General features: G+C 40.3%; 2 protein-coding genes across 3 annotated transcripts; one reads left to right on the top strand and one right to left on the bottom strand.

The window, feature by feature from the left end:
- Nucleotides 1-7,736: 7,736 nt before the first annotated feature.
- On the top strand, nt 7,737-11,015 carry LOC128444561 (B-cell receptor-associated protein 29). 2 transcript variants are annotated; one of them, XM_053427105.1, is made up of 8 exons: nt 7,737-7,865; nt 8,355-8,453; nt 9,080-9,180; nt 9,308-9,455; nt 9,623-9,758; nt 10,014-10,110; nt 10,287-10,387; nt 10,497-11,015. In XM_053427105.1, exons 2-8 carry the CDS (start codon nt 8,362-8,364, stop codon nt 10,530-10,532), a joined length of 711 nt encoding a protein of 236 aa, XP_053283080.1. In that variant the 5' UTR covers nt 7,737-7,865; nt 8,355-8,361; the 3' UTR covers nt 10,533-11,015. The 2 variants fall into 2 exon arrangements, with proteins under 2 accessions (XP_053283080.1, XP_053283081.1); XM_053427106.1 differs by having other exon boundaries at nt 7,829-7,967.
- Nucleotides 11,016-12,480: 1,465 nt separating this feature from the next.
- Nucleotides 12,481-20,376, bottom strand: LOC128444558 (solute carrier organic anion transporter family member 1C1). Its single transcript, XM_053427100.1, has 13 exons — nt 20,235-20,376; nt 19,172-19,304; nt 18,889-19,010; nt 18,276-18,422; nt 17,834-17,932; nt 16,819-17,067; nt 15,789-15,953; nt 15,152-15,347; nt 14,610-14,775; nt 13,886-14,070; nt 13,297-13,361; nt 13,053-13,170; nt 12,481-12,706 (listed from the first exon to the last, which is right to left on the bottom strand). The coding sequence occupies exons 1-13, from the start codon at nt 20,374-20,376 to the stop codon at nt 12,481-12,483; spliced, it is 2,013 nt and encodes a 670-aa protein (XP_053283075.1).
- Between the last annotated feature and the right edge of the window lie 7,317 nt (nt 20,377-27,693).

The raw sequence follows: 27,693 nt of genomic DNA, 5'->3' as shown, positions 1-27,693 counted from the left end.
AAATTGACTGTGACTTTATGGTGGGACAGGGTCTGTGACAGGGAGAGCACATATTGGACACAGTAAAAAAAAATATTGTTTTAATTATTAAAGACAATGAAATTCTCAAATAACATTCACAATTCACTTAGAAATGATTAAATCAAACTAAAGGCACCATCAAACTATTTACTTTTAATAACACTAGCCCGAAACTCCAAATAAGTAAATCCATAACAATAAAGGCCGACTGCAAAAATCTTGAAGCTTAATCAAAGATTCTGTTTACAATGCACAATAACAAATAATGAAGTTCTTCTCCTTCGCCTCTGTATATCTACCAACAGTGTGTGCCTTTCTTTGTTTATCAAAGACGATGAAATTATATTTCCCATGTGGCTGCTGGTAGATAATAAATGCAGCTAGCCTTGTATTTCTGGCTCAACTTTTATATGAGTTTGCCCTAGATAAGTTGCAATAATTTATTCGCACAGCAGCAGAAGAACTAATGTGGTGAGAATTTACAAGAAGAAAGCTTATTAGATTCATTCTGTACTTTAATACTGAATCTAAGGGCAGAATTACAAAATCCATTATCATACAAAATCATGCTCAGCTGACAGTTAACGTCACTGCAATCCCCAGGTCAAGGATTACATTCTTCCTCAGATTTTGAACTGTATAGCGAAGTCACATCCATGCATAGAGGTGGTACCAGGCACAAATGCATAGGAACTCCATACCACAGTATATCTCAGTAATGAGCTTATTACGCCTTTGCTGTCTCAGGTTTAGTAGAAAATTGAGGAGCCCTTTAGCTCCTGAGAGCACAGAGGCTGTTGGCTATTACACAACCTTGATTGGAAGCTCCTCTGGCTGTCAGCGTGTGGTTTGTAGCACAACAGAGAGAGCTGATATTGGAATATTGATGCAGGCATGGTTCTTTATGACCCTGCTATAAACAGGCAGTGTTGATGTCACGTTGCCTTGAGGGCACGTCTGTGATTGAGAGTGGAGTTGGGATCACAGCCAGCGACAGATTACTCGACAGGGGAGGGAAAATGACCTATGAGATGAAAACATGAGCCAGAGGATACATTTAAAAACCCTGATGTATACGAGTCAATATTGTAGAACGCAAACTTCCAAGGTGAGGTATCAATATGTAAATGCATCAACATGTTGCTTTTACAAATATAACAATGATACACAACCACAGCTCTGTTCCGCTCCTGGTGAATACATCATGTTAGGTCCTGTTCTAAACTTCATCAGCTTCAGCTAGTGAAAAAAAATCATTAGTATTGATTACCTTCTAAAACCAACTCAAAAGGCTAATGCTATGACACCAAGCATTGGCCTAGACTTTGAGGTCACACTATGTTTTTCATCCTAACATGCAGCCTCACTGACCAAGTCAAACAGGCCTTTCAAGTACAACCAACATTACAACATGATGTTCTGGCTTAGTGAGCACGCTCTTTATGTTCTTCGCTGGTGTTTAACGGATCAATGATGTAGACCTATCGCCGCCTACTGGCTTGGCTCGTTTTTAATCATTGTCGTGTTCTCAGAGAAATGTTGTAAGAAGAAGGTCATGGGCACAGAGTTTTTTTGCTTATTTTATAAAAATATCTGTAGTGCAACAGTCTTATATTTGCTTCTTTTCCAATTACATCTCAGAGGTGTGGGACAGTTAGCATAGACTAAGTTAATTGATACAAAATGTTATTTTTGTATCATGCTGAGCAACGTTTATTAAACTATTTACCATTTTATTGTCACAGTAAAACAAATATTTATTTTTTCTAAATGTTCTAAACAAAATGGTAAAAACATGACTTCTCTTTAAAGAAACACTTTCAATACATAATGTTTTTCTGAGTTAAGAACTGTTTCTTGCTCACTTTCTTTTACAGCCTTTACCTTTTCTATCCAAACTTGTTCCAAATCTATTTGGATTCTAATGTATCTAAATATGAGCTACGTGGAGAACGGCCTTTTGAAGACCATTCACTCACTTGAACCAAAATATTATGCAAAGCCTTTGGGGATATGATATAATGTTTCTGGTTGAAAATAGACATTGACCTGTGACTCCAATTTTGGCTTAACCTGATTGTAATGATGAGATCATTAAAACCACCCACGGCAAGGCTACAGCAACAGAGCCCATGTCCTTACTCGTCAAGTCTACACAATTAGGGCTTCAGTATTCAAATAAATATAGATTAATGAAGCTTTAAATATTCTAACTCTACTTACATAATATCTATCAGTATGTAGAGGTGGGATCATGTTCATTACTGGTCATAAAAGCTGCCATGGATACAAACCCCCAAGGCAGTGGTGCTGGTTAGTACATTGGACATGTTCACCAGGCTAAACTCCACCTCTAACCTGAGGTGACCGGTGAATACAATAGAGTAGTCAATAGCAGTGGTTCAGTGATGTTTGTAAGAATCACTTGACCCTGGAGTGTCCTTTTCCTTCTCCCCAATACACCACATCAAGGCTGCTACTTGCCGCTGTCCCTATCACACACATTACGTCCAGCCCTCTCTCGCTCAATGGCTGCCTCATTCCCAATTCAGATGCCATCTCTTCAGATCCCCTCTCTATCCGGCTGCAGACACCGAATAAGAGCCTGGGAAATCACATTATTCTGTCCATATGGAGCCTCAATTGCATTAAGTCAGCGAACACTCAACTGTAATTCTGCTGCCGTAGAGAAAGCAGAAAGTTAATTGAGCACACCAGCTCGCGCGGCCTGACAAATTGTTGCTTGTGGTCATTTTCTAAATGTTACTCTCACCAAGCCGCATTTAGAGAGATGGAGGGACACTTTACAGAGTTGGAAGATATATGACCATGATATAAAACCAATAATCTCTACATTGGTAAATCTATGGTGGAGATAGAGACCAGGAATTGAAGGCAGACAGACATAATGGAGCATGACCTCTACCTGCTATGACCTTAATGGCACCATTGTGCGGTATTGAAGAAAATAAGAGACCAGTCTGCAAAGGCTGTGTAGATTACCGTTATCAACAGAGAGCAGACGCTTCATGACACATCAAGTGCTCTCCTTTATTACTCACTCTACATCAGATAACAAACGATTCCTGGAGGGTCAACAGGGGTAAGCAGCTTAATCTGCATGCCCAAGGCAATATAGAAAGACGTAGAATTATGAATTTAAAGAAAATTACAAACACTAAAATAGCATTCAGAAGAGCATCAACCTTGTTTTAGGACCAACAAATGTGTAATGATATCCCAAATCTAATGGGTCCTTCTTCAAGCAAACCCCCTCCACAAAATGTCATACAAATTGCCTGAGTAGTTTCTGCGTAATCTTACCAACGCAGGAACAAACACGGCCCAACAGTCGTCTTATGAAACCACAATTAAATTGACTAAATCCAGATTTCTATTTGGATCTGCACACACTCGTATCGTAAATATCAGTCGACCTTCACATACCAGATTGTTTCAGGTATGTTTAGGGGACATAATTAGCATTATTAACAGATTAATAATAATAAACAGAACGTAAACTGAATGTGAAAAAGTGAAAGTGAAAAAACTATTCCTGGACACACACACACACACACAAATTGAATGAATTACTTCCTGTCTCCTCCAACATCCATCTTCCAAGTTTGATTGTAATCCGGCATAATCCCACGAAATAAAACACCGACAAACAGAGACAAAAGCATAACCTCCTTGGCAGAGGTAATGATATACAAATAATACGAATACATATAAGGGTTCAACCCTGTTTGCAGTCAAGAAAAAGAAGCAGCTCAATATCCCCAAACTAGAGCCATAAGCGGCATTCAAAAAAAAATTCAAAGCTGCTTAAGTCAGCTCAGATAGTTTACCTGGATTTAGACAAATGACACCAGTTGATCCCACTCTAATCTCAGTTTGCATGTTTTCTTTTTCATGGTTTACCTTTTGCTGCATCTGCTGCCACTATTCCACGTGTTGTTGTTTTTCTTTTGCTCTTTGATTTTCATGGCATACCAGGAACATTATACTGCTCCCTGCAGTCCTGGAAGAACAGCATGTTGAGTACCCACAACATCTGGTATTTCTGGTACCAAATGTACTTTAAAAAAACAAGTACCATAAGAATGTTCTAATATTTGGCATCGACTTGGTTCGACAGTACTGGGTGTCCTGACATTCCTTTTCAGGACAAAGTGTTGTCCATGAATTAAATCAAGTCATGACAACTCAACTATAGCCAGTACCAATTGCACTGTACAATAACAAGAACCTATAGCCAAGGTCCTGGTTGGCAGCACGCTTTGCTTTTTCACTGCATTCCTCCACCAACCTTGGCTTAAAAAGATTCAGTACTTTTTGCTTATTCCTAGAAGAAAACAAACATGGTTTTATATAGAAACTGGCCACTTGACAAAAAGCGCTCGTGCCATAAAGCATGGTCATGGAAGCCATTCAGTGTGTTCAATTTTACGTCTAACAAAATTATATTGTGAAATCGTATCGTTTGTGAAATGTGGCTCAGACAATGGTTCTGACTAGTATATTCCAATCACAATGAAGCAAAACTGTGAAGGACAAAAAGAAGTCAGACGTTTTGTGCCAACATGGCTGCATGCCCAGTCACTGTGTGTATGTGCACCTGACAGTCAGCGTGCCAGAGTGCGTTTGTGCGTGTCTACTCCAGCATACGCAGCTATGTTCATACAGTGTGTGCATGCAGCCAATTGTTTTATCAGGCTGGGACAGTGTCAACCCCTGTGTGTGAGAGGGGAGACAGCAGATCGCTGCCTACCAGCTCTCCTCACACTGGTGACTACTGTCTGCAGACAGGCACTCTTGGGTTGTGCTGCCACTCAACTCTCCACATGGATGGATATGAATGGGAGAAACACAATGAAGCTCACTAACACATCCTGGGAGCCAGAATCTGAAACTACATGGTGAGCATCTGTACTCACTCCAAACACAAAAGTCTTTCACGTTTTAAATGGAGTCAATCTTCCTCCAAGTGTCCTCATGTCACAATAGAATTACAGAGTGTTCAGTGCTCCTGAAGTACAAGTACTATTGATTTTCTCTGCAGACATTGCTGAGTTTGGATGGACTTAAAAGATATTACAGTTGAATCTTCAGTACATTGATGAGCACCAGCTGCCTGTGTGTATAACTTTCAAAATGCTGTTGTGAGACCTATATCGATCTGAAGGTTCTGAGGGAAATCCTGCAGGGTGAAGGAATGAGTTATTTACCAGTGTTAACCAGGCAGAGGAGCCGAAAAGAAGGTGAACACGTTAACAGTTGTATTGCTAGTTAGTCTTAGTGTGAAGCTGTCCTAAATGGGACCAACATATCTAAACCTTGATTTGTCTCGTCAAACCATTGTTGATTCTTTTCTATTTTTTTTACAAAAAAGTCAGAGTTCTCACAGAGACATTTTATCACTTTCTATAGTTATTTGGTATCAAGCTTTTTAACCTAACATTGGGTCCCATACTGCACAAGGGAGAAGGGGAATTAGTATTATAACACAAATATGTGGTGAATTAGAAAAATTCTAATTTAAATCTCTGTTTTGGCATCCTGGATAAGAGATGCCCCCCCAAAAAAGACAATCATACTAAATAAAAGAGAATAAAACTAAATTAAAAATAGAACAGAAAAAATACTAAAACCATTAAAAAAGATAAAGAATAAACCCAGTAGAACATTCATCAGTTTAAACCAGTTGACTTACTCTGTCAATTTTGAACGATTAGATAATGACTCTGGGGCATTTTGTTCCCACATTCCCCCAAAAAACAAAATTTTTGAAGAAATATATAAATATATATGAACTAACGAATACATATAGACAACACTCCACCAAGCCCAGTCTCAACATAATAATACCCCAGCTGCTCATCGGCTCATCGCAGGCCTTTTACCATAATGACTGCTCCGTCTCCGGAGTTGTGACCTCTGAGACGGCGAGCCAAAGGAGAGCAATCAAAGCACATTCAGTTCTGCTACAGTCATTTGCCCACTCTCAAAAAGCTATCACAGGGAGCAGCTGTAAACCTTTTGCTGCTCAGCACTCATGAGCCATGCAATCAAAGAGGGTAGCAGCTATCAGTCCCCTTCACAGAGGAGGCCTGTGTGAACACTCTGAATACAGTGGAGAAGGCGAAATACACACACAGAATAGTCCAGAGAGCTGAATTGGGTCAAAACCCCTCATTATTTAAGAATACACTGAGGGCTATTCTGAAGAAATCCCAAGTCTCTGTTCTTGATGTGCAGAACTCATGTAATGCATTTGTTTGTGAGCAAGCCAACAGCTGTTTATGGTCACTTTTAAAGACACACAAAAACAAAGAGTGGTGTTTTCAAGTCTTTTCTTTATGAATGATTTTTTTTTTTTATGAACCTAGACTCATTAAAGGTTTAAGTATAATTTACTTGAGTACTGATGTGTCAAATACTTTTGTCTTTGCAGATCTCAGATGGCCATATAATTCTGTTTGACAGGCAGGCAACGGAAATCATATTTGGTATTCCTCAAGGGTCCATTCTCGGGCCTCTTCTATTCACATCTGCATACTCCCTCTTGTTGAGGTTGTGGAAAATAACATCTCTTACCACAAATTATGCAAATGACACACAACTCGGCATAACAGGGTCACCAGGTGATTACAGTCCCCAACATTTTTAAGTGCATTCAACAAATCCATGCGTGGTTATGCCACAGGTAAAAACATGAATCATTATTAAACTGCCTTTGAAACATAGAAAGAACAAATTCAAATTTAGGGAAACACTGGTCCTTAAAGCACAGCCCTGACTTCCTGTGTGTCAAATGATCGAATTTAAAATCTATAAACCACTTAAAGGTCTTGGGTCTAAATACATCATTAATCTGTTTAACTGTATGAACATAGACTGTATATAAAAGATGAAGAGGAACAAGCTGGGTCTGCTAGAACTCAGTTTATTATATATAAGGGCTTAAAACATTATTGTCTGCTAACTAATTTACTACATACATAATCCACTTAATCTTAAACTGTTTGTTTTCTTGTTTTTGCTGCTGTTTTAATTGCAATCTAATACAATTTTAATGTGTTTTCATTTCAATTTCAATCTTTTAAATAATTCAATAAATTCATAAATGTAATGTTTACCTGATGTCCTGTTTTTATGTATTCGATGAATGGTTTTTTCTTGCCTTAGAATCACATTGTCTTGAAAGGTCTGTATAAATAAAGTGTTCTTGTCTTTATCTGCTATTTTGCTTCTTTGTATATAAACTCTGAACATAAGGAGTATTTGGATTTTGGACCCTCTACTTCCTGCCATTACTGTTATATCATTAGATAACGTCGCCACCTTGTGGACATGGGTTCACTTTGCTTTGTGGAGGAAATGCCCAGAAAAGTCGACATATCCAAAGAGATATTGAAATCTGCTTGTTTTATTTCAGTGTTAAGCTTGGAGTTAAATGTAAAACATTATGTCCTAAATTCTATAAATAATTTCAATGAGTGTCTCTTCTCACAGGACTATTATTGTACCATGACATGAAATGTGAGAAGGCACCAACATACACACTCACACACAGACACACACAAGAGGGAGAGAACTGCTCCACATGATTAATCATCTAAATCTAGCTGTTCTAAGTTATTAAATAGTATGAAATAAAGCACTTGGTCTGTGTGGACGTTGGGTTCTTTAACAAATCCGAAGGGGCTGACCAATGACAGAGTTTTATTTAGGGCTGCAGGTCCTCTGATGGTTCCCAGCAGCTGTTGTGACTGTGGGAGAGAGCTTGTGTGTGCGCATGTCTGGACTTTCTCATTCTTCTGCTCGCTCAACTTTTCCTGGTAAGACAACAACTCTATTCATCTGTCAGAACAGATCGACTCCTTCCTGCTCTTAAAGAAAATGAGAACAAAAGCTGCTGAAGAGTCACGATAGATTTAAAGGTACAAGTATAAAAATAGCTAAAGGCTTAGGACGATTGCTGCAGATTTTTTGTTGTATGAAACAACTGTGTGGGTGTGCGTGTGAGCGTGCGTGCGTGCGTGTGCGTGTGTGTGTGTGTTTGTGCTCAGAATGTTAATCCACAATGTGAAGCAATTGCATTTAGTAGTTAAAAGAGTACACAGGATAATAGGCAAATAGTGATAAATAATATATATTCACATTGACATTCACTACTACTTGTATAAATTGATTTAATCAATATTGCATATTGGAAAAATAAAGTATGTGTGATAATGGCAGGTTATGTCTGAAAATGAAGTGGTTAACATTACATCAAGGCTGTTCATAGTACACATATTGATAACACAATTTGTGTTTATTCTCAGAATAACAATGACTCTGCAGTGGACGGCTGTGGCTCTCTTCCTCTATGGAGAGATAGTCGTCAGCCTCATCCTGTGTATACCCTTCATATCAGCACAGAGGTAACGCAGTTTAATACACAAACACACAACATCATCTAAGGTCTGTTACACAAATCGTGGTCTCAATCGAATTTCTCATATAGCATAAGGATGTGGCCCACTTCAGGTAATGATGCAGCACTACATGACCTCCTATCACCCAGACAAAAGGGATGTGAGTCTAAAGTGGCCTAAATATCCCCCCAAAATGTTGGCCCAAATATCCCGAACCGGAAAATTACGGGCCTTTATTTGGCAAACATACAGTGCTTTAGGCAACATGTTACCTGGATGTGAACCTAAAGTGATCCATGTTGTGAATGGTGAATATGACTCAAATAGCATAAAACTAATTCGTGCCACCTTTTGCACCTTTGTCTGTCTTGCGGTTTTGCTGTGGTTTACAAACAGAAGCGGGCCGCCCATGTGCCGTCATTCCACTCAGTATGTGGTCTGAAAAACAATGTGGCAAGTGTTGACCAAATCTGTAACCAAAACAATTTAGCTATGTGGAGTTGTAAAATGATAAAACTGAAAGATGCAGTTCCCACAAATCACCAGCAGAGTGAGACAACATCCTTTCTAGACAGATCCGCTGTTTGTTATGGCAGCTCCACTCACAGTCTCCTCTTGACCTACTTTTTCAGATGGCGTTTGGTTTTCAACTGGAGAATATGGAACTGGTTATCGCCATATTGGAACAGATGCTTCTTTACTATGATCATGGTCCTCATTGTTCTCTTCCTTGGTAAGCAGTCTCCTGTGAGTCAGACACAATCTGCTGTGGGCGATGACACAGACTAATACTGACAACACTGACATGGTGTGTGTCAAGCAGCAGTGGTAATGTTTCCTGTCTCCTGTCTCACCTTCAGATGCCCTCCGTGAGGTGAGGAAGTACTCGGGGCCCGAGCCCATGCAAGACGCCAACTTGAACCCCAATTTGTACGACCATGTGCTCATGAAGCTGTTCAGAGCCCAGAGGAACCTCTACTTATCTGGCTTCTCTCTCTTCCTCTGGCTGTCAGTGTTATTTCTCTCCATCCATTCAGAAACCAAGAATGAACATCAATATACCGTCCACACGAATGCCTATTTCGTATTTGACCTTTTCTGATTTACTTCCTGAGGTCCCATGTTTTCATTTATTCCACTTCCTCTCTTTCCCCCGTCCTGCGAACTCATCACAGCATCATGCGCCGGATTGTCACCTTGCTAAACCAGGCTGCTGTCACACTGGAGAGCAGTGACGGCCTTCAGGCGCAGATAGACAATGCAGTCAAAGCGGCCAAGCAGCACCAGGAGGACAACCTGAAGCTCAAACATGTGAGAAATACAGTTAATCAGTCCTTGATGACCTGAAGTTTTACTCTTGTCCTCAAATAGGCACTAACTAGTCTATTATCACGTACCATCCACCAAGGTTGAAGTTGTTGTGGGTCATGTCCATTGATTTAATATTCTGTAAGCGGCAGCACAATCTCGTTTTCGATATGTTTCCTACTTTGTATGTACCCTGTTTCGGGGCTGTTAAGATAAACCATTTAAGCTCAGTAATTAGAGAAAATCCTTTGTGCTCAGGCGCTCCTGGAAGAGGAAAACTCCACGTCATCAAAAAACCAGCAAGTGAGGCTAGAGGTGGAAGAGCTGGCAGGTCAACTGAAGACCGCGGACGAGGGTGAGTAATCCTTGCTGCCTTCTGACATCACACTCTGCATTCAGTTACACAAAGCAAAGCGGTGTTGATGCAGAAAATTATACATAAAAAGCATGAACCACTGTGGGTCACGTCTTGCATATAGAGCATACTGCTTACAGAGCAATTTATAGACGTGGGACTTTGTGTGCCCGCAGCCGTGCACAAGTCTCACGCTGAGGTAGAAGCCATGAAGAGGCAGGCGAAAGGTCTGGCACAAGAGTATGACCGACTACTGACGGAGCACCATCAACTCCAGGTAACACTCACAGGTGCACATACATGCAAATACAAAGTCACAAAATACTGGAATACAGAAAAATTGTAGAAACTTCATTTTTATTATAATTTTTTTTTTTTATCCACAGAATCTCCAGAGTGCAGAAGACAAAAAGGATCAGTAACCACAGGAACAGTCACAGTAGTCGTCTCTCCTCTGTCTTCTCGTTACAACTGTGTGCTATGAGCAGTAGCTCACCACCACATTTGTGTTGCACTTTTATTTACCTACATATCTGAACTGAGGCACATGTTTCAATCGTCAGCATTAAACACACAAAAGAAAAGGCTGAACGTACATAAGGTGTTTTTGTGTATTGCTCTATTATCTATTCACTCGACAAATGAAGGGAAAACATCTCTTAATATTTCCTCAGGGTCTTGTGCTTATCGGTAATACTAATATTCAATAATAATTAATAACCCCAGACCACCACAGTTTACTGAAACATGCTGCGTTATCTCCAGTTTTGATGGTATTCATGCTAATGTTAAGTTGCTACTATAGTGTGGCATGTATTTCACATTTGTTTGTATGTTTTAGAAGTTTTGATAAATAAAACCTGGACAAAAGCAGACCTTATTCATATTAAAGTTTAATCACATGATTAACTCTGCCAAGCAGGTTATGTTTTCACCCCTGTCAGTTTGTTGGTTGGTATGCACGTTTGTTTGTTTGTTTGTTTGTATGCAAGACAACGCAAAAGCTATTGGACAGATTTTACCAAAGGAGGGATTCAGTATAGATAGGGAAGAAAGAATCCATTAAAGTCTGTGTGGTTCTGGATCAGGGGGCAGATCCAGTTGTTTTCTTTCACTTTCTTTGACAAAGTCAGACAGGGTGCTTTAAACATTTTCGTTGATCTCAAATAATAATAATTCATGGATCTTAATGAAAAAAAATGTTTTAAGGAACTGATGTTTACGAGTGTGTGCAAGTTGGTGCAAATCCAAATAAAAATCCGGATGCAGTGATTAAAAGCTTGGTTCATTCGTAGACTGTTCATGGGCCTTTGCAGAGGTGTGTGTTTAAATATCTATCTTCGTTCCAACATATAGTAAAATGGGACCAACTGATTTTGACTTTGTTTTTGTAATTTGTAGTTGCATTGGTATACAGTATGTACATTGAAAACAAACAACGAACCTTGACTGTGTGTTCCGCACGTTCATACAGAGAAAAAGGCCGATACCACACAGAAACAACATAAGATTACGTTTTCAAAACAAAATGCAAGGAGCTCCGTAATGACGAGGCACACTGGTGGCTACTGTACATATATTATACAATGTGCAGTCAGGTACAGTACATGTGGTTTGTAAATCAACGCTGCAAAACGACTCCAAGGCTCGACACACGCGCACTTGTTCTGAAGCTGTTTACCACAGTCCTCACCAGCAGACATGGCTTCTTCCTCTCATGGAGACAAGTTTGGCTGCCGAGGCCACAGATTGTAATGAAACAGCGATTCTACGGCAGGAATGATTTATTCTACATCTGGACTGATAGCTTGGCCTCAACATATCATCTTTCCTTGGGCAGCTGTTCCTCTGCTGCTTTGATCAGGATGCTGACCTCAGTCGTTGGCGGGTTCGAAAACATCGACTCTGTCTCAGTGCAGCCTCACTCACACTTATTCCAGCAGATGTGCCACAGAAACTGTCTGCAGGCCTGTTTAACGCAGGAATCTCTGCCAAAGTGAAAGCGAAGCCATGAATTCAGGCACCATAATATGTTTTGAATCTGAGAAATGATTATGTCAAGTTTTATCAAAAAAACAAACATATTATACAAAGCACAATTACAATAGTTTTTTTCTAAAAAAAGGTTTCAATTCATGGAAAAACACAAACACAAATGTACACATTCCTGAAGCAGCATGTTTATAAAGTGGCTCTTTGTCAGTAATCTTATGTTTCAGCAAATCCTGCACAGATTTATTCTGTACTTTATTTTGTGTGCTCTGAAATGCTCCCGCAGTGTGTGTTCCTCTGCAGTGTGTGTTCCTCTGCACACCTGAGGTGCTGCTCCCTGGAGCGGACTCAGAAGAGACCAACCGGTTGTGCTGAGGCTCACAAGCGAGTTTCTCTGTCAGGACTGCAGTCCAAGGCCAGAACAAATTGCTCACAGTGGGTGGAGCTGTCCTCCTCTTTCCTTAGGGACTCCATCTCTGCGTTCCCATTGGTCAGGGCGCATTTTTCCTCCCTCTTAATATGTCTTTTCAAGATTGCAAAACCAAAAATACAAAAGAAGAAGGAGACTGTCCTCAAGCCCAGAACCAGGCCCAGGTACACTATCCTGCCAAAACAAAAAAAATGACTGTTAGGGTGAATTATATCCAAGCTGGTTTAACAGTGTTTCTCTTCAAACTAATTTATTTTAACTTTTATATGGAAAAAAAACAAGGTATACAAAAGATAATTAAAACAAAAACAAAGTACCCACTCACATGACCTTCCCTCTGGCACCACTCTAGTGGATAACTTATGTTTTGTTCAATATCTTTTATAAATATCTGATAATAGCAGGGTGATTCCTCTATGTTTTATTTTGTTGATGGGCTCACCGTACTGCCAGTGTATTTTTATTTTACTTTGAGTTTAAAAGGATTCCCACTTGAGGTTGTGCACTGAGTTTTATTTACCTGTAAGCTGCAGTGTTATATATTCTGCATGATCCTCTTCCTCCACACAGCTTGTATCCCCATTTGAGGCATGTTGTGTCGATTACTGCTCCAAAGTATATAGGGGCAGGTATTCCAGCTGTTGTACAATTAACAGATAATAAATAATAATCAAATGACGAGCTAGAAGTAATGATTTTCTTCCAAATGTACAAAAAAATCCAGTAATACATTCTCACGACAAAGAAAATAGAAAGGTTCTCACCGAGTGTGCGTGTGGCCAATGTGTGGATCCCCAGTGCGAGTGATTTCAGCTCAGGTTTAATTAATCTACAGAAACAAAACAGAGGCGTTAAGGAAGACTTAACTCTTCATCCTGACAACAGACAATTGTTACAATTTTTATTGCAAGACTTAAAACAGTATGTGTGAGCATTATATTGATAATTTGCTTTAAGACCCAAAATCTTTAATCTTAAACATCTGAATTTGATATGACTCAAAAAACATGTCTAATTTCGGTGCAAAAGCCAGGTTTGATGTCTGTCATCGCAAACTAATTCTAAGACTGGTATGAAATGTTTAACTATTAAAAAGAAATCACAGACATTGTCCTGCATTTAATATGAAGGTATTATGGTACATAGATTTTCTATCAGCACCCCAGCACCACAGCACCCCTGTATCTCCATCAATTACACTGTATCATATAGAGGTGAACATATTTTCCGGATCACAGCAGGGAGGGAAATCTGTCCAGGAATGAGAAAGTGATGCACTGGTTCAAAACACAGACTGCGTGTGAGGATAATGAAGCGATTCTTTTGAGCAGGTAAGAGGAGTTGTGGAGAGACCTGATGAGCAGCACATAGCCTGGTGTTCCCCCGAGAGAGATGATGAACGAGCTGAGGACGGACAGAGCCAGGAAGTATGGGAAGATTTTTTCACAGCTGTCCCCGCGCGGACACTGGCCCAGGCTGACCGTCAGATTTCCGGGCTGGGTGTTAGCCGCAGCCACACACCTGCAATTGTCAAAAACCTAAAACAGAGAAGGAAAATAATTTGATGAAATGAACAGGAAACACTTTACGTAAATGTGCCACTGTTTAGAAATGAGTAGCACCAAAAACAGTTTTTATGAGAAGAAGCAGAAGAAAACAGCAGCAATCTAAAAATGTGTGTTTTCCAGTTATGAAACAAAGAGCTACAATGGCACTCAGTAAAGTGCACACCTCCGCCAGGGGCCAAAGCTTCAATCAAGCTGCACAAAATTCCCCAAGCTCATATAAATATGTTCATTACTCATTCCCTCAGAATATGGTGAATAATGTCTTACAGTGTTAAAGAAAGTGATCATGGATCCGACCCCTGAACCTGATCGGAAGCAACATTTAAAGGGTTCTTCCCTTACCAGTACCGCATCCTTACAATTTTCTCGGAAATCTGTTAAGTCGCTGTTGTGTAATCTTGCTTACAAACAAGCAAACAAACAAATAAACAAAAGAAACCAAAACACAAACAAACAGCGAGGCGTAGGTTGCTATAGATGTGTAATGATGACAGTGTTGTGTGTCTGACCGTGTTCCTCCCAGATCCAGAAGACGATGTGCACCCAGCCAAGCACGGGGACACGTAGGTGATCCCGTTCTCTCCACACACCGGGTCCCACTCCCTTCCGGAGCACAAGCACTCCGAATTACAGTCGGAGAAGAGAGAGCGCTCCTGATGAGGCAAATTGTCCACCCTGCATGTGACGACGTGAAATGATAATACATGTATTATTGACTGCACTAGTGAAAAATACATGACATAAGCCCAATAGGACCAAGGCATTTTTACTCTTCATTTGAAATGAGACAGAACTGAGATTCATCAACACAATATGAACGGCAATGGTAGGCTGCAACAAAGTACATTTACTTTATTACTGTACCTGAGTTCATTGTATATCTTTCGATTTACTTTCAGGTTCTTTGCAACTTTACTCTATTACATGTATCAGCAGATTTCTATATTTAGTTGTACTTTTTCTTAAGTAAAATGTTTCTCCACCACTGACAAAATGAGCCAAAGTGTGCTAGCTGTGATCAATGACAGTCATATACACAAACATCACATACCCAGTGTATGAGACAGTGATCCCTGCCACGTTGGAGTTATCACAGCCCATGGCGAAGAAAAAGAGTGACAGGAAGTAGCCCAGCAGTGATGTCCCGAAGGCAAATTTAGCTGCTCCCATGATACCAAGCTTGTACTTCTTCATGATGACCCCTCCGGAGAACATCCCGAGGGCCACGGCCGGGATGTTGATCGTGCCTGACCAGACGGGAGAACACAATGCTTTCTTAAAAGGACTCAGGGGTCAGGAAAGATCTTCATGCAAAACAAGCCGCCAGCCAAAAAGGATCAAAGTCGGAATGCTCATTAATTTCAATGTAGTCTCGTTGATGTTTCATGTAAAGCACGTAAATGCACTTTAATTTGACGAACAATATTTTGACAATTTGTCGAAAGAAATATTTTCAGCAAAGTATACAATTTGCTAGAACAAGAAATAATTTTCAAAATACATTCAAGAGGTAACAGTAAACAAGGACTAACTGAAATGAGGAGGTTACTGAATCACAATATCCTGCTGTAAATCATGGCCCCTTTATGGCCCCTGATTTTAACTGTTTTATCAGCTCAAAAGAAAAATTAGCATATGAACATCATGAAACAAGGAAACATTCTGAATTATCAAAATAGTCTGCTTACCCATGAGGAAATTGGCTTTGGATGCCGACTGGCCGTAGTGTTGCTCAATGTACTTGGGTTTGTAGGTGACCATCCCGATGAGAGAGTTGAACTGAATGATGGTCACGCATAAGTAGATGATGTACACAGGATTTCCGAGGAGACTCTTTAATGCTGGAAGAAATTCTATGAAAAGAGAGAGAGAGAGATGTAACAAATGTCACCAGTCGGACTCAAACTGGAGCCTTGTGGTTCACGATGGGCGTCTTAACCACTGAACGACCAGGACACCGGTTGTTTAGGGGTTAAGACACACATGTTAATCGAAATCTATAGATTGTAATCACCAGCATATGGCATACAAAGGTAGACCCCCCAAATGTGATCAAAGTGTATAATGGGAAAACCTGAAGAACAAGTTGTTTTTAGACCTGAACGCAAAATTTTAAATCACAAGAGGACGTAAAGTTTTTAAAAATATATATATATATTGAAATAGAGCTTTTATCAGACACAAGCTCAGCAGGATATTGTTCATGGCAGATACTTTCAGGACAGCAGCGAAATCTGCAGAAGATTGAGGGCTGGCGCCTGGGCAGAGAATACATGAAGCATGACATGATGTTCAAATTTCGCAAAGGAGATCACGTCTTTTGTTTACAGAACATCAACACAGGTGTCTTAGGCGCCAAAAGCTCTTGAATCTCGTTGTCTTTTCTCTCATGTTGACATCTCTGTCAGTTGTGCATCCATTGCGTGTTTGAAACATCGTGAATACGCCCACTTTCTTGAGCTGAATCCCCTGGACAATATCCTGCTGTATTCTCACATGGGCTCATTTGGACATTATCAGAGGGCTGGCACGAGAAACTCAAAGAAGAATGTCCGAATCAGACATGTGTTGTCACATAGAGCCCTTCAAAATGACATTAGTTCAGTGCATGTCTGAAATCAGCTTATGTCTCTTGAGAAATTGGTCACACAGATTCAATCAACTGAACACATCGCAATGCCAATACTCAATATTCACTGCAATTGTCGTTTTCTATACCTTTGACCATCTGATGTAAATTAGCCGGCTCCTCGGGTCTGAACTTGTGCTCCATGGTCGGGGAATCTTTGATGAACCGGGTTTGCTCTGGAGTGCAGCTGGTGTTGTGTTTATCCACGGGGATTGGCAGCGACTTGGCCAGGAACCAGAAAGGAACAGCGGACATGAGAGTGATGGTGCCGGTGATGAGGTAGCCCAGCCACCATGCCCCCACCCAGCGGGCATCCCCGGGCGTGATAGTCACAGTCTCTGCCAAGAGAAGAGAAATTATATGAACGTCATCACCAATGGGTCATTTTCATTAATTTGCTTCACGGAGGAATTTAATAAAGATACATATTTCTTTTAACTATATTTAAATATAGGTAATAATAGGTTAAGCAAGTCAAGACTACTTAAATAAGACTATGCTTTACATACAGGTCAACCTTTGGGCTTTGGTAAATGTTCAAACGCAACATGAGGAGACCACTGAAAGGTTTACAGCAGTTTCAAAGTGTTTCCTTCCCAGTAAGATTATACTGCAAGTATGATACTACAAAGACCCATCTGGCTAACAGTGGGGCCATCACGTGTCTCTAACGTCGCAACCTGTCCGGTCAGGAACAGGAAGGTAGACTTCAGATGGCTCCCTCGTGCCTCTCCCGCATTTTTAGGGAGCTAGCAGATGCTCTAGACGGGGCAGGGTTGTAACACATGCTAACTGTGGCAATCCCAGTCCCAGGCAAAAGGGATTACGACCGTGTACTGACATTGCCAGTGGAGCCTACAGCTATATTTGGCCCAGAAGCAGTGAAGTAATGCAACAGGCACAAGAGGTGCAAAGCGTCACATATCAGCTTGTCGGATGCACACGCTTTAAAACTGTCACGTACAACAACCACTTACCAAATCCTGCTCTCCACAGTGGAGTGTTAGTGTAGCTTGTTATTGTGCACAAATTGGTAATACACAATAAATCCATACCAAGTTCAAGCTGAGTCAGTCAGTTTATTAATGATGTAATGTTACTCACCCATGTCCACATAACCAATGTCGACGTAGATTTTGGCACAAAGCGATCCCAGCAGGTAGCCAAACACAGGACCAATTATTGATATTGTTTGGACACAACCTGTAATACACGACAAGGATATTTATCCGTTATCACTTGCTACTGTAACGGATAAATGTGGTAAAGTCAATTAAATAATCATAATGACATTCAATTTGTCTAATGACCATATTTTATCTGATAAAATACAGTCTGAACATTAGACATAACCATGAGAGAAATCAGGTAATTTATATATGTAAATAACAAATTATATATTATTACCAGTTGGCTGAAAATTTGATATATTGTAATTCTAAAATAAGACTGTAAAAAAAATCGGCTTCCGAATTTGATGATTTAAAAAATATTCTTAATTTTCAAGGTATAGGTGTACACATAAACAGAAAATAAGGTGCGCTACCGATATAGAGGGCAGCATTCTCAGACTGTGCATAATCATCAATGTAGGAGATTCCCAAAGGCTGTACTGGAGTCTCTCCAATCCCGCGCAGGACATTCCCCAAAAACACGTAGATCCACATCGAAACACTGGACTCACGCACACATCCTGCAGGTCAAAAGTTGACAGAAAAATTAGATGAGTTGAGTGGACCTAGAATTGAAAGTCTCAGAAAGTGACAGAACGTTCCTCTTTGACTTAATAATATCATAATGATGCGGACCACAGACTGTGTATAAGGACGGATGACACGTCTCCACGTCCCGATCAAGTCTCATCCCCCCATTAATCAAGTAACTAAATAAAACCAAACTTATTGGTTAAATGAGAACTTGATCATCCTACCTTAGTACTTAACTACCTCAAGTGAGAGAAACCATTTTGTTTTTTCATGTATACTTTCACTTTTTACTTTTGTTCATGGAGCTTTATGACCTATACTGCAGCCAGCCACCAGGGTATGATGAGGATTTTGGCATCACTTTTGATGAGCCATCATGTTGTCCATCTTTATATACAGTCTCTGACTCAGACTAATCTCCTGACTGAGCACAGTAAGAACCCCTAATCTTACCTTTAGAGGGCAGTATGGAGGGTCTGTCACCTGCCCTGATGGACTCAGGTGAGCTCACTTGACACGGAGAGAGGCTATTGGTGGAATTCAATGAAGATCTAACGGACGTTTCGATCTTATAGCTGCGTACAAAATACCAATGTGACTGTTAAACAAGGGGAGGAAGAAAGTGTCACGTATCGTTAGATACTCTGTGAACACATTCATCAGCGATTAAATGGTCTAAATAATACATACTGCATTGTGCTGACAGTGTTAAATACAGTTATGAGAGTTTTCCTACCGGCCAATGATGAAATGCGGCATGGCGATCAAGAAGGTCCCGAAAGACATCAAGATGCACCCGATTGCTATGATCTTGGGTCGGTGGAGTTTGGCGCCGAAATAGCTCACAAAGACAATCACCAGCAAATTCCCTAGAGGGTGGAGAAGATCAGAGGATGAGTCAAAGGCATAAAACATGAGACCCACTTGAGAGAAGATCCTAATTACAGTATGCTATCAAAGCTGTTTACAGTTTCTACTTGCATGAAAAGGGTCTTCAGATCTGATAACATGAAATGAATCCTTTTTTATTTATTCATCTGATGATGTGTGCTGGCACATGTAAACACTGCCTCTGATATACTGTATATGGAGGGATTTAACTGTCAGATGTCGGCTATTGTGATTTTCTGATCCGTATGCCACACAGTATGATCACCACCTTCAAGTGCTGCTCCAGCAGGGAGAGCTAGTCTTTACATTCAGACGACCGCACACATACACCTTGTTGAAAGAGGATCTGTTGGGAAACAGGACGAAGCTTTTTCATGTATTGGTCCTATTTCTTGACACTGGTCTGTTTTTGTCTTTCAAAGCAAAAACCTTGACAAATGCTGTGTGTCTGTGTTTGTTCATTTGGAAAGATTACATTGACTGGACAAAGCAGGGCTCTTTAATATTTGAGTATGTGTCTGCAAGTCGCTCACAGTGTGTCGGTCACTGCGAACTGGGTGTTCACACCATGTAAAGGACAGATGTGCCTAAGTCGATTATAGCTCTATAGCTTTTGATCAAAGCCAGTGTAAATAATTAGTAAATCAGCACACATGTACTATGAACTATTCTTCATATCATATTTCTCTCCAAGCCAACGTCAAATGAGGATCTCTCATTTAAAGTCAATATGTTACGCGAACGGTGACTATTCAGAGCTCAATGGGGGGTTGCATATATGAGGCAGTGTCAAACCGGCTGACATGCTGCGGACATATTATCAATCGACTCTCATCAGCCTCTAAATGATCAAATTGTAAAGTCCATGGATAGGCACAGTGATAAGAGACAAACACTGAGAAACTCACCTACTTCGAAGCTCCCGTCTATGATGCCGATCAGATAACTGGAGATGTCAAATCGCCTCTCTAGTTGGGTAATTGTGCTCTTCATATAGCTGCCTGATAGAGCCTTGGCAAAGTAGGCGAAGGACAGGGCTGCCAGGAACATCTACACACATACAGACAGAAGACAGAAGACAGAGCACAGTGTAAAAAACCATCCTGAATAATCTCTCCTCGCCATTCACACTCAGAACATATCATATTTTTCATTACTTTTTGGGGATTTTTATATCTCATGGTCAATTAAGTCGGCTGGCGGAAAGTAAACATGAGAAGTCTGAAAATGTTTTTTTAACCAGTAAAGCAAAACTCTGTTCCCAGTGCATTCATTTAACAATAGGCACTATCTTGTGGTTTGGGGAATACAAATGAGTGTGTACATGTATGATGCAAATTTGCACTGCAGATCCAGCTTTGTATCGGCCATATTTAGCTTCCTCCTATTTGTGCTCAGCCACCTGTGGACACTGACTGTCACTAACAATGGGAGGATTAGAGAAGCCAATCCCATAGGACACAGACACGTCCAGTGCACTGTGAGCTGACAGAGCCAGCGACAGGCTGCATGATTGGATACAGGTGAGAGGTAAACACAGCCCGCACTCTCCGAGATCAGGAAGCTTCTGCACGCCACGTAAGAACGCTCCTGTTTTTCATCAACTTTTCCACCAACAGAATTTGTTCTAATCTCATATGTGAGATTATATGACAAGATAAGTTGGTAAAAACCCAATTAAAAACCAAAAAATCCTGGTGCAGGTGTTATTTCAATCTTACTACATCTCTTATCAATTCATATGAGATCAATGTGACATTTGACCTTTGACCACTGTAAGCTGATCAATTCAGCTTTGAGTCCAAGGGAAAACTGTTCATAATATTCCATATATAAGAACTCATTCCCTAAAAGCAGCTTGAGATGTGACGCTCAAGAGGCCAGAAATATGTTTAGGGGTGGCCGTGACCTTTGACTTTTGGCCACATAAAAGTATTCCGTATAAACATTAGCATTAATGAACATTTGTGCCAAATTTGAAAGGAAATGGCATTAAAAACTTAAACAAAAAAAGTAAGTGCAATTGCTTAAGTTAACCACTTGGTCCATTTAAAGTGTATTTGGCACATTAGTACATTTGAATGCTTTGAGCGGGCTCAGTAAACAATGAATATGAAGTCTTTTTTGGTCCACAGGGTGGATACGTGGCTACCACCGCTGTCAATCACTGCAAATAAATGAGAAAATTGCATGGAGATAAGAAGGAGCGGAGGAGCTATGGCAACCATCAAACTGCTCCACACCTCTTAAGGTAAGTGCAGGCTTTGTTTTAATGTCAAGGGTATAATTATGTTTCCACGTTGCCCAGTATATTCGGATGTAATGCTGCTGCAGGAATGCTGGGGCACGACGGTTTTCCTCCGACTGCATTAACTGGGCCTGTTATGGTTAATGCTTATTCTCTGTGTGACATGATTTGTATTTTTTTTATTTTAACAATTTCTGAGAGAATTTTGACTCTGATAAGAGGGCGATTAACTCTTTAAAAGCCCTTGTTAGTTGTATTGGTTGATATCAAAGGGATAATCAATAGCATGGTGTTGGTGCGAATAGAGGACATTAAGACTAAAATCATGGTGAAAACGACATCTTTTCGAGTTGGATATTTTATGTCTGACAATCTAAAACATTTAGATGCATACAGGAGTAAATTTGCGGCGTGCTTGATGTGAATGCACCATAAAGCATTATACTTTTAAGTCTGAACTTGAGAAATAAACCAGCAAGAGTCTAAAACAGCCTGCTACTTTGTGGCAACAGCAATTTGACAGCTACCTGTACCTCACAATATTTGAATGAAAGGTTTGCTGCCGCAGCAGAAGCAGCAGCAGCAGCAGCAGCAAAAGACAGAGTCAGCTTCTCAAGATAAACAAATGTTTCATGTGAGGTTCACAGTGGGATTACCACACAGAAGGACTAAAAACACATGAGGACAAAACGGCAGCGTGACTGAAATTCCTCATTATTGTTGCTTGTAGCTGAAGCATTTCACTAAGCAGCTTTTTAAATTATTGTCCAATGTGCTTCTTAATCCAAGCAGGTGGTACCCTGCCCTGAAGTACAAACTATGTCTAAGGAATTTTTTCACGGCCACTTAATGCCTGGTCCAAAGGGCAGAGGGAACTGCTGCACTCAACACCATAGAACAGTGGTTCTCAAAGTGGGGGGCGCAAACACTCTCCAGGGGGGGTGCGATGTCACAGACGGAGAAAAAAAAAAAAACGACCGCCGACCTGTCACTGGTTAGTGAAAGCTCCCTCAGTGGTGAAATGCAAGGGGCTGGAATGACACAAACAAATCAAAAACTGTTTCGTTCCTGATCCACCAATCAAAAGAGGAGTGTTATCATTTGAACGCGAGTTGCACGTATGCTTCCGAGTATAAAGTAACTGCACGCATGGTCAGCCCTCACCCTCACTGAGACTGAGTTTGTGCGATTGCTCTTGTTTCCTCTATCATTCAGATATTCATTGCTTTATAAACAGTCTTTTTAAAGACTCACTCCTTCCTTAGTAATATACTACTGCACTTGCAGTAGGCCTATGCGTGGCCTAATCTAAGGAGTAATTTGCTCCACAGTCTTTATAGAAAGCTTGTAGCCCCAATAGCCTTCTAGCTAGCTAACTTCTTCCAACTGCAGCTAGCCCTTTTCTCCTTAACACCTCCCTTTAAATCTTCAATCATCCACCGTGTTGCAACAAATAAAACACCAGCACTTGAATACTATTCTGTGCTGTCCCTTTCTGGACAGTGTACTGTTAGTTTTGTTAGGAACCATTGCCTATCACAGCCTTATTCATTATTCGTGTGCAAGTCGATCACAGCCACACATACAAACACACTCACAAGACCACGACGTTGCAATTAGAACTTTATTAGCTTCACACACAATGTATCAGCAAACAAACACAACTATGGACACATTTCCGATCTATCTATCTATCTATCTATCTATCTATCTATCTATCTATCTATCTATCTATCTATCTATCTTTCTATCTATCTATCTATCTATCTATATATGATGGTGTTGTTGAGGGCGGCGGTGGCAGGCGGCGGGGGGGCCCCAACTACCCCTAACCAGCTTTGGGGGGGGGGGGGGGGGGGGGGGGCCAGCTTGCAAAAATTTGAGAACCCCTGCCTTAGAAGATAAACTTAGCTGTGATGTTGACCTGCAGCTACACAAAAACAAAAGTTGGTAACCTGCATCCACTGACTCATGTCAAGTTTTTTACAATTTTGACATGACTAACATTTCAATGATGACACATAATGTCTCTTATCATTCAAAATACTATACGTGTATTTTGTGTTTGTTGGAAGTAGATTAGTTCTATTTCATTGGTTTTTAAATAAAGTACCAATAAGGATGTATCGAACATAAAATGTTTACAAGATGCACGAGAAGACGGCTCCATAAAAGTGAAGCTACAGCAACTTGATCACTACCTGGTGGCTGGCTGCAGTATAGATTCCAACTCCTACATGTTAGTGGATGGGACATGGACCAAACAAATACACATAAAAAAAAATCTTCTCAAATATGGTTGTCTCATTTTAGGTAGTTCTTATCTGATTGTTGTTTGTAGACATCTCAATTTTTTTTCGTCAGTTTGGTTCGCAATTTGTTGAGCAAGCTTATCAACGGGACCTTTCTACCGCAGTTCCATCCCCCAGTCGCTGCACACTCTGGCTCCAAATACGGAAAATGGCCGTAATCGTATCTTGGATATTTCAGCTTCACTTCTGGATAATAGAAGGAAATTGAGATGTGTCGCGTGTGCATCAATATTGTTTTATTTCGATATATTGGCTTTAATTTGACTTTTTCTTTGTTAATTAAATGTTAACGAAGTTCATTTTGTCCCCTTTGTGTATAATTAGGCTGATCAACCAGTATTTATGTGACCCTTTTTGTTCTGAAACTGTTATCCCATTAGATTATTGCTTGTTTCTGTTAAAAGTTATTTTCAATTTTTTTGTGTAAATAAAGCACTTATTTTCAAAATCTAACGACTCCTCATTCCTTCCTGTTCAGTCCCTCACATTGGCCTGGTAGAAACATGCAGCACAATGCTGAAGCTCTCATCAGGAGTTAAAAAATGTATGGATTCACATTAAAACACACGGACAATACCTAAGTGAATTTATCTAGCTCATCGTGTGTAGATAATCTGCTTTCTAAATGACCGGGCAAAAAAAATTGTAGGAGGCACCTGCTGAACAATGGCTTCAACATATGCCTACTATATGTTCTATAGGAAACACATATTGATACCAACAAATGTAGCCTGTCTCAGTTTCTTATGCCAATGTGATTCAAGTCATATTGGTTTGTCTTCGCTTGGCCGGTCAGATGTCAGTCAGATGTCGGTTTAGTTAAGTCACATATCAGAACATGCTTCACTTTATTTTGCATGGTTTGGCTAAAGGTTCAGGGGTCGTCAGTGAGGATCTCATTTCTCCTCAAAGTACAATACCTTCAGATCGGGATGGCAGGAGTTCTTCACTGCAGAGGACATCTGGTTGTTGTCTAACTTCCAGCTGCCTGTGGCTGAGCTGTCCTTCTTCTTCATTTCAGCCTCCTGTTGTGCGTTGCCTGAGCGGCGGCTTTTTCTGCAGACTGTTTACTTTGGCTGTCCTCACTCACACCTATAGGAATGAATTCAGATTTAGATCAGCAGAGATCTGTGGATTCATCTGGCACATGTTCTAGGAATAAGATGTTGCATGGGCTGAATTGAATGTATTTATATGTTTGTGGTTTCCTTTGTTACATGTAAGCATGAACAAAGAGATTCCTTGAATTACAGTCAGTTGTAATTTCCCCTGGATAATCTGCTTCCTTTCACCCTGGTAATAAGTGGGTCAAGACCATGAATGAGTCACAAATCTCAGCAGAGGAAGCACGAATGACAAAGAGGATATAAATATCGTGTATGTAAGAATGAGTACATCTAAAATTCAAGGCCAAAGAGAATTGACATGGTTATACAATTGCAAATGTTGATTCTGTGATGTAAAAAATGCACAGCATGTCATGACATAGTCGGTATATACAGACTCTTGATTGTGTTCACACACATGAAGGTCAGGTATGCTCACATTAAAAACACACAGTGCACACAAGAAGGTGAATCAAACCAAGACTTCTGAGTGTGCGGGTAGGAGAGGAAACTGCAACGAATCGGTTAGAATCAAAGTGACAAAGATAGACAGGATAGAAAAAGAGAACTTTCATTACATTTTAAGAACAACTTGTTCAGTGGCAATGATTACACTTTGAGTTTTTTTAATAAAAGGCAAACGTTAACATTGAGAGGATTCATAGCACTCAAGGGAAAAATGTAAAGTAATAACCCAATGAGGATTAAGTGTAATCATTGGGCTGAAAATCATGGGCAGACATGCTGAGTCCTTTCAGCCTCAGGAGTTACACAGTGCTTCTTCTTCTTCTTCTTCTTTTGAGATGCCAATGGTTATAGCATAATAATATCATATTTACAATTCACTTGTTTTGCAAATGCAATCTGACCAGCGATGTGAAAGTAAACACAAAAATGTAAATACACTGTTAGGCAACGAGGGAGCAAACCAGGAGGGGACATAATGTTAACATGAGCGTGGGCATGGAAATCTGTTTCAGTCATGAAACGACAACCTATATATTCCGCCACCAAGGAGGTTATGTTTTCATCTCTGTCTGTTTGTTTGTATGTAAACAAGATTACACAAAATCTACAGAACTGATTGCAGTGAAACATGGCGGAGGGATGTGGTGGGTCAGGGAAGAACCCACATAACTTCATGTAGATGCAGATTAGATGACCCAATATTCTGAAATGTATATTTTAACATATTCTTTCATTATTTATCCTTCCTGATGAAAAATATCTGACACATTTAGGGGACTGATATTTATGATTGTATGAAATTTGGTGCAGCTTGAGTGAATCTAAAGGGAATATTTGGTCTAAGCGGAGGTATGCGCTATACAGAGCGCCATGCTGGTTTGCCAATGTAATCTGACCAGTTATGTAAACGCGAACAGGGTTCGGGAAAAATGAAAATACCTGCCAAATACGCTTTTAGCCAACTAAAGAGAAAACCAAAGAGTTTGACCGGAAAAGTGTGTTGTTTTAGTAACAAGATGACAAGTGATCTTTATCTTCATCAAGGAGGTTATGTTGCAGGATTATATGCAAAAACTACTGTATGGATTACGATTAAACTTGGTGAAAGTATTGTAACAATAAATGTTGTTGCAGATCTGGTTAAGAGGGTGGATCCAGGATTTTTTTTTCAGTCTCTTTAAGATTGCGGGGCAGACATTCAGAGAATAATTCATGGATTTCGATGAAAACAAAATCTGGTTTATTTAGGGAACTGATATTTACCAGCGAGTGAAATCTGGTGCAGATCCAAATAAATCCAGATCAAGCAAATTCAAATTTGGCTTCAAAAAGGGACTGTTGGGCCTTAGCGGAGGTATGAGCTCTACTGCTGTCATTCTAGTTGGATTATGTGTCTCTGGTGTTGGGGAAATATGACACTATTTAAAAGGCACTAGGCTCATGAAATCTCCCTAAAGATCCCCGCCCCATGCACCAAACTGAAAAATGGCTCTGAGCTCCGCATGAAACAAAATGTAGCTGGAGCTGACGACACACAGGCTCATGCTCATCTATCATTAATGGACATTCAGTAGAACTGCATGTAGGCACAGCAGGTCTATAAACTCTGATGACCTCCCTGTTTACATGAGCTGCCTTCGTTTCTTATAACCAATGCACACAGAGTATAGGAGGAGCGATACATCTCCAACAGTCTAATGGCTGTTTTCCCACACATGAGCACTGGGAAGATTTCTACATGCAAGAGTCAAAATATTTCATATTTTAAACAAATTTCATAGCTTGTCTCCATCAGTGGCTTTGCTCGGGGCTTCATTCACTATACACACTTTTATTCTCTGCCCTCTCCTGAGCCACTATAGGATTTATAAAAGACTGCTAACTCAAGTCTATACAGAGGGGAGGGGGAGTTTCCCAAAGGTGAGTTCAGCACTTTCTCCTCTCTGATAACAGGTCCCCTGTGTGCCATTTATCTCTATGTAATTTCCAGTACACTCTTCAAGCTATATAAAAGTAATATCTGCTAGTCTGAAATGTGGGCTACTGGTGTAGATCTAAGGGTGGGGGTCAGGGGGGTACTGACCCCAGTTGAAACCTGAGTGGCCCTCTGAAGTTTACCCCTGTCCTGTCAGCACTCATTTTTTTTTTTTTTAACTAGTCGTGGTGAATATGATAATTTGATAGGGCAGTTTTTCAAAGTACACAATGTGCTTGAACAAGGATCAATATTCCA

Source organism: Pleuronectes platessa, chromosome 7 (genome assembly GCF_947347685.1).
Source record: "Pleuronectes platessa chromosome 7, fPlePla1.1, whole genome shotgun sequence".
In the NCBI taxonomy this organism is placed as follows: Eukaryota; Metazoa; Chordata; class Actinopteri; order Pleuronectiformes; family Pleuronectidae; genus Pleuronectes; species Pleuronectes platessa.
Note: the sequence above shows the minus strand (reverse complement) of the source record. Positions and strands in the feature narration are given on the sequence as shown.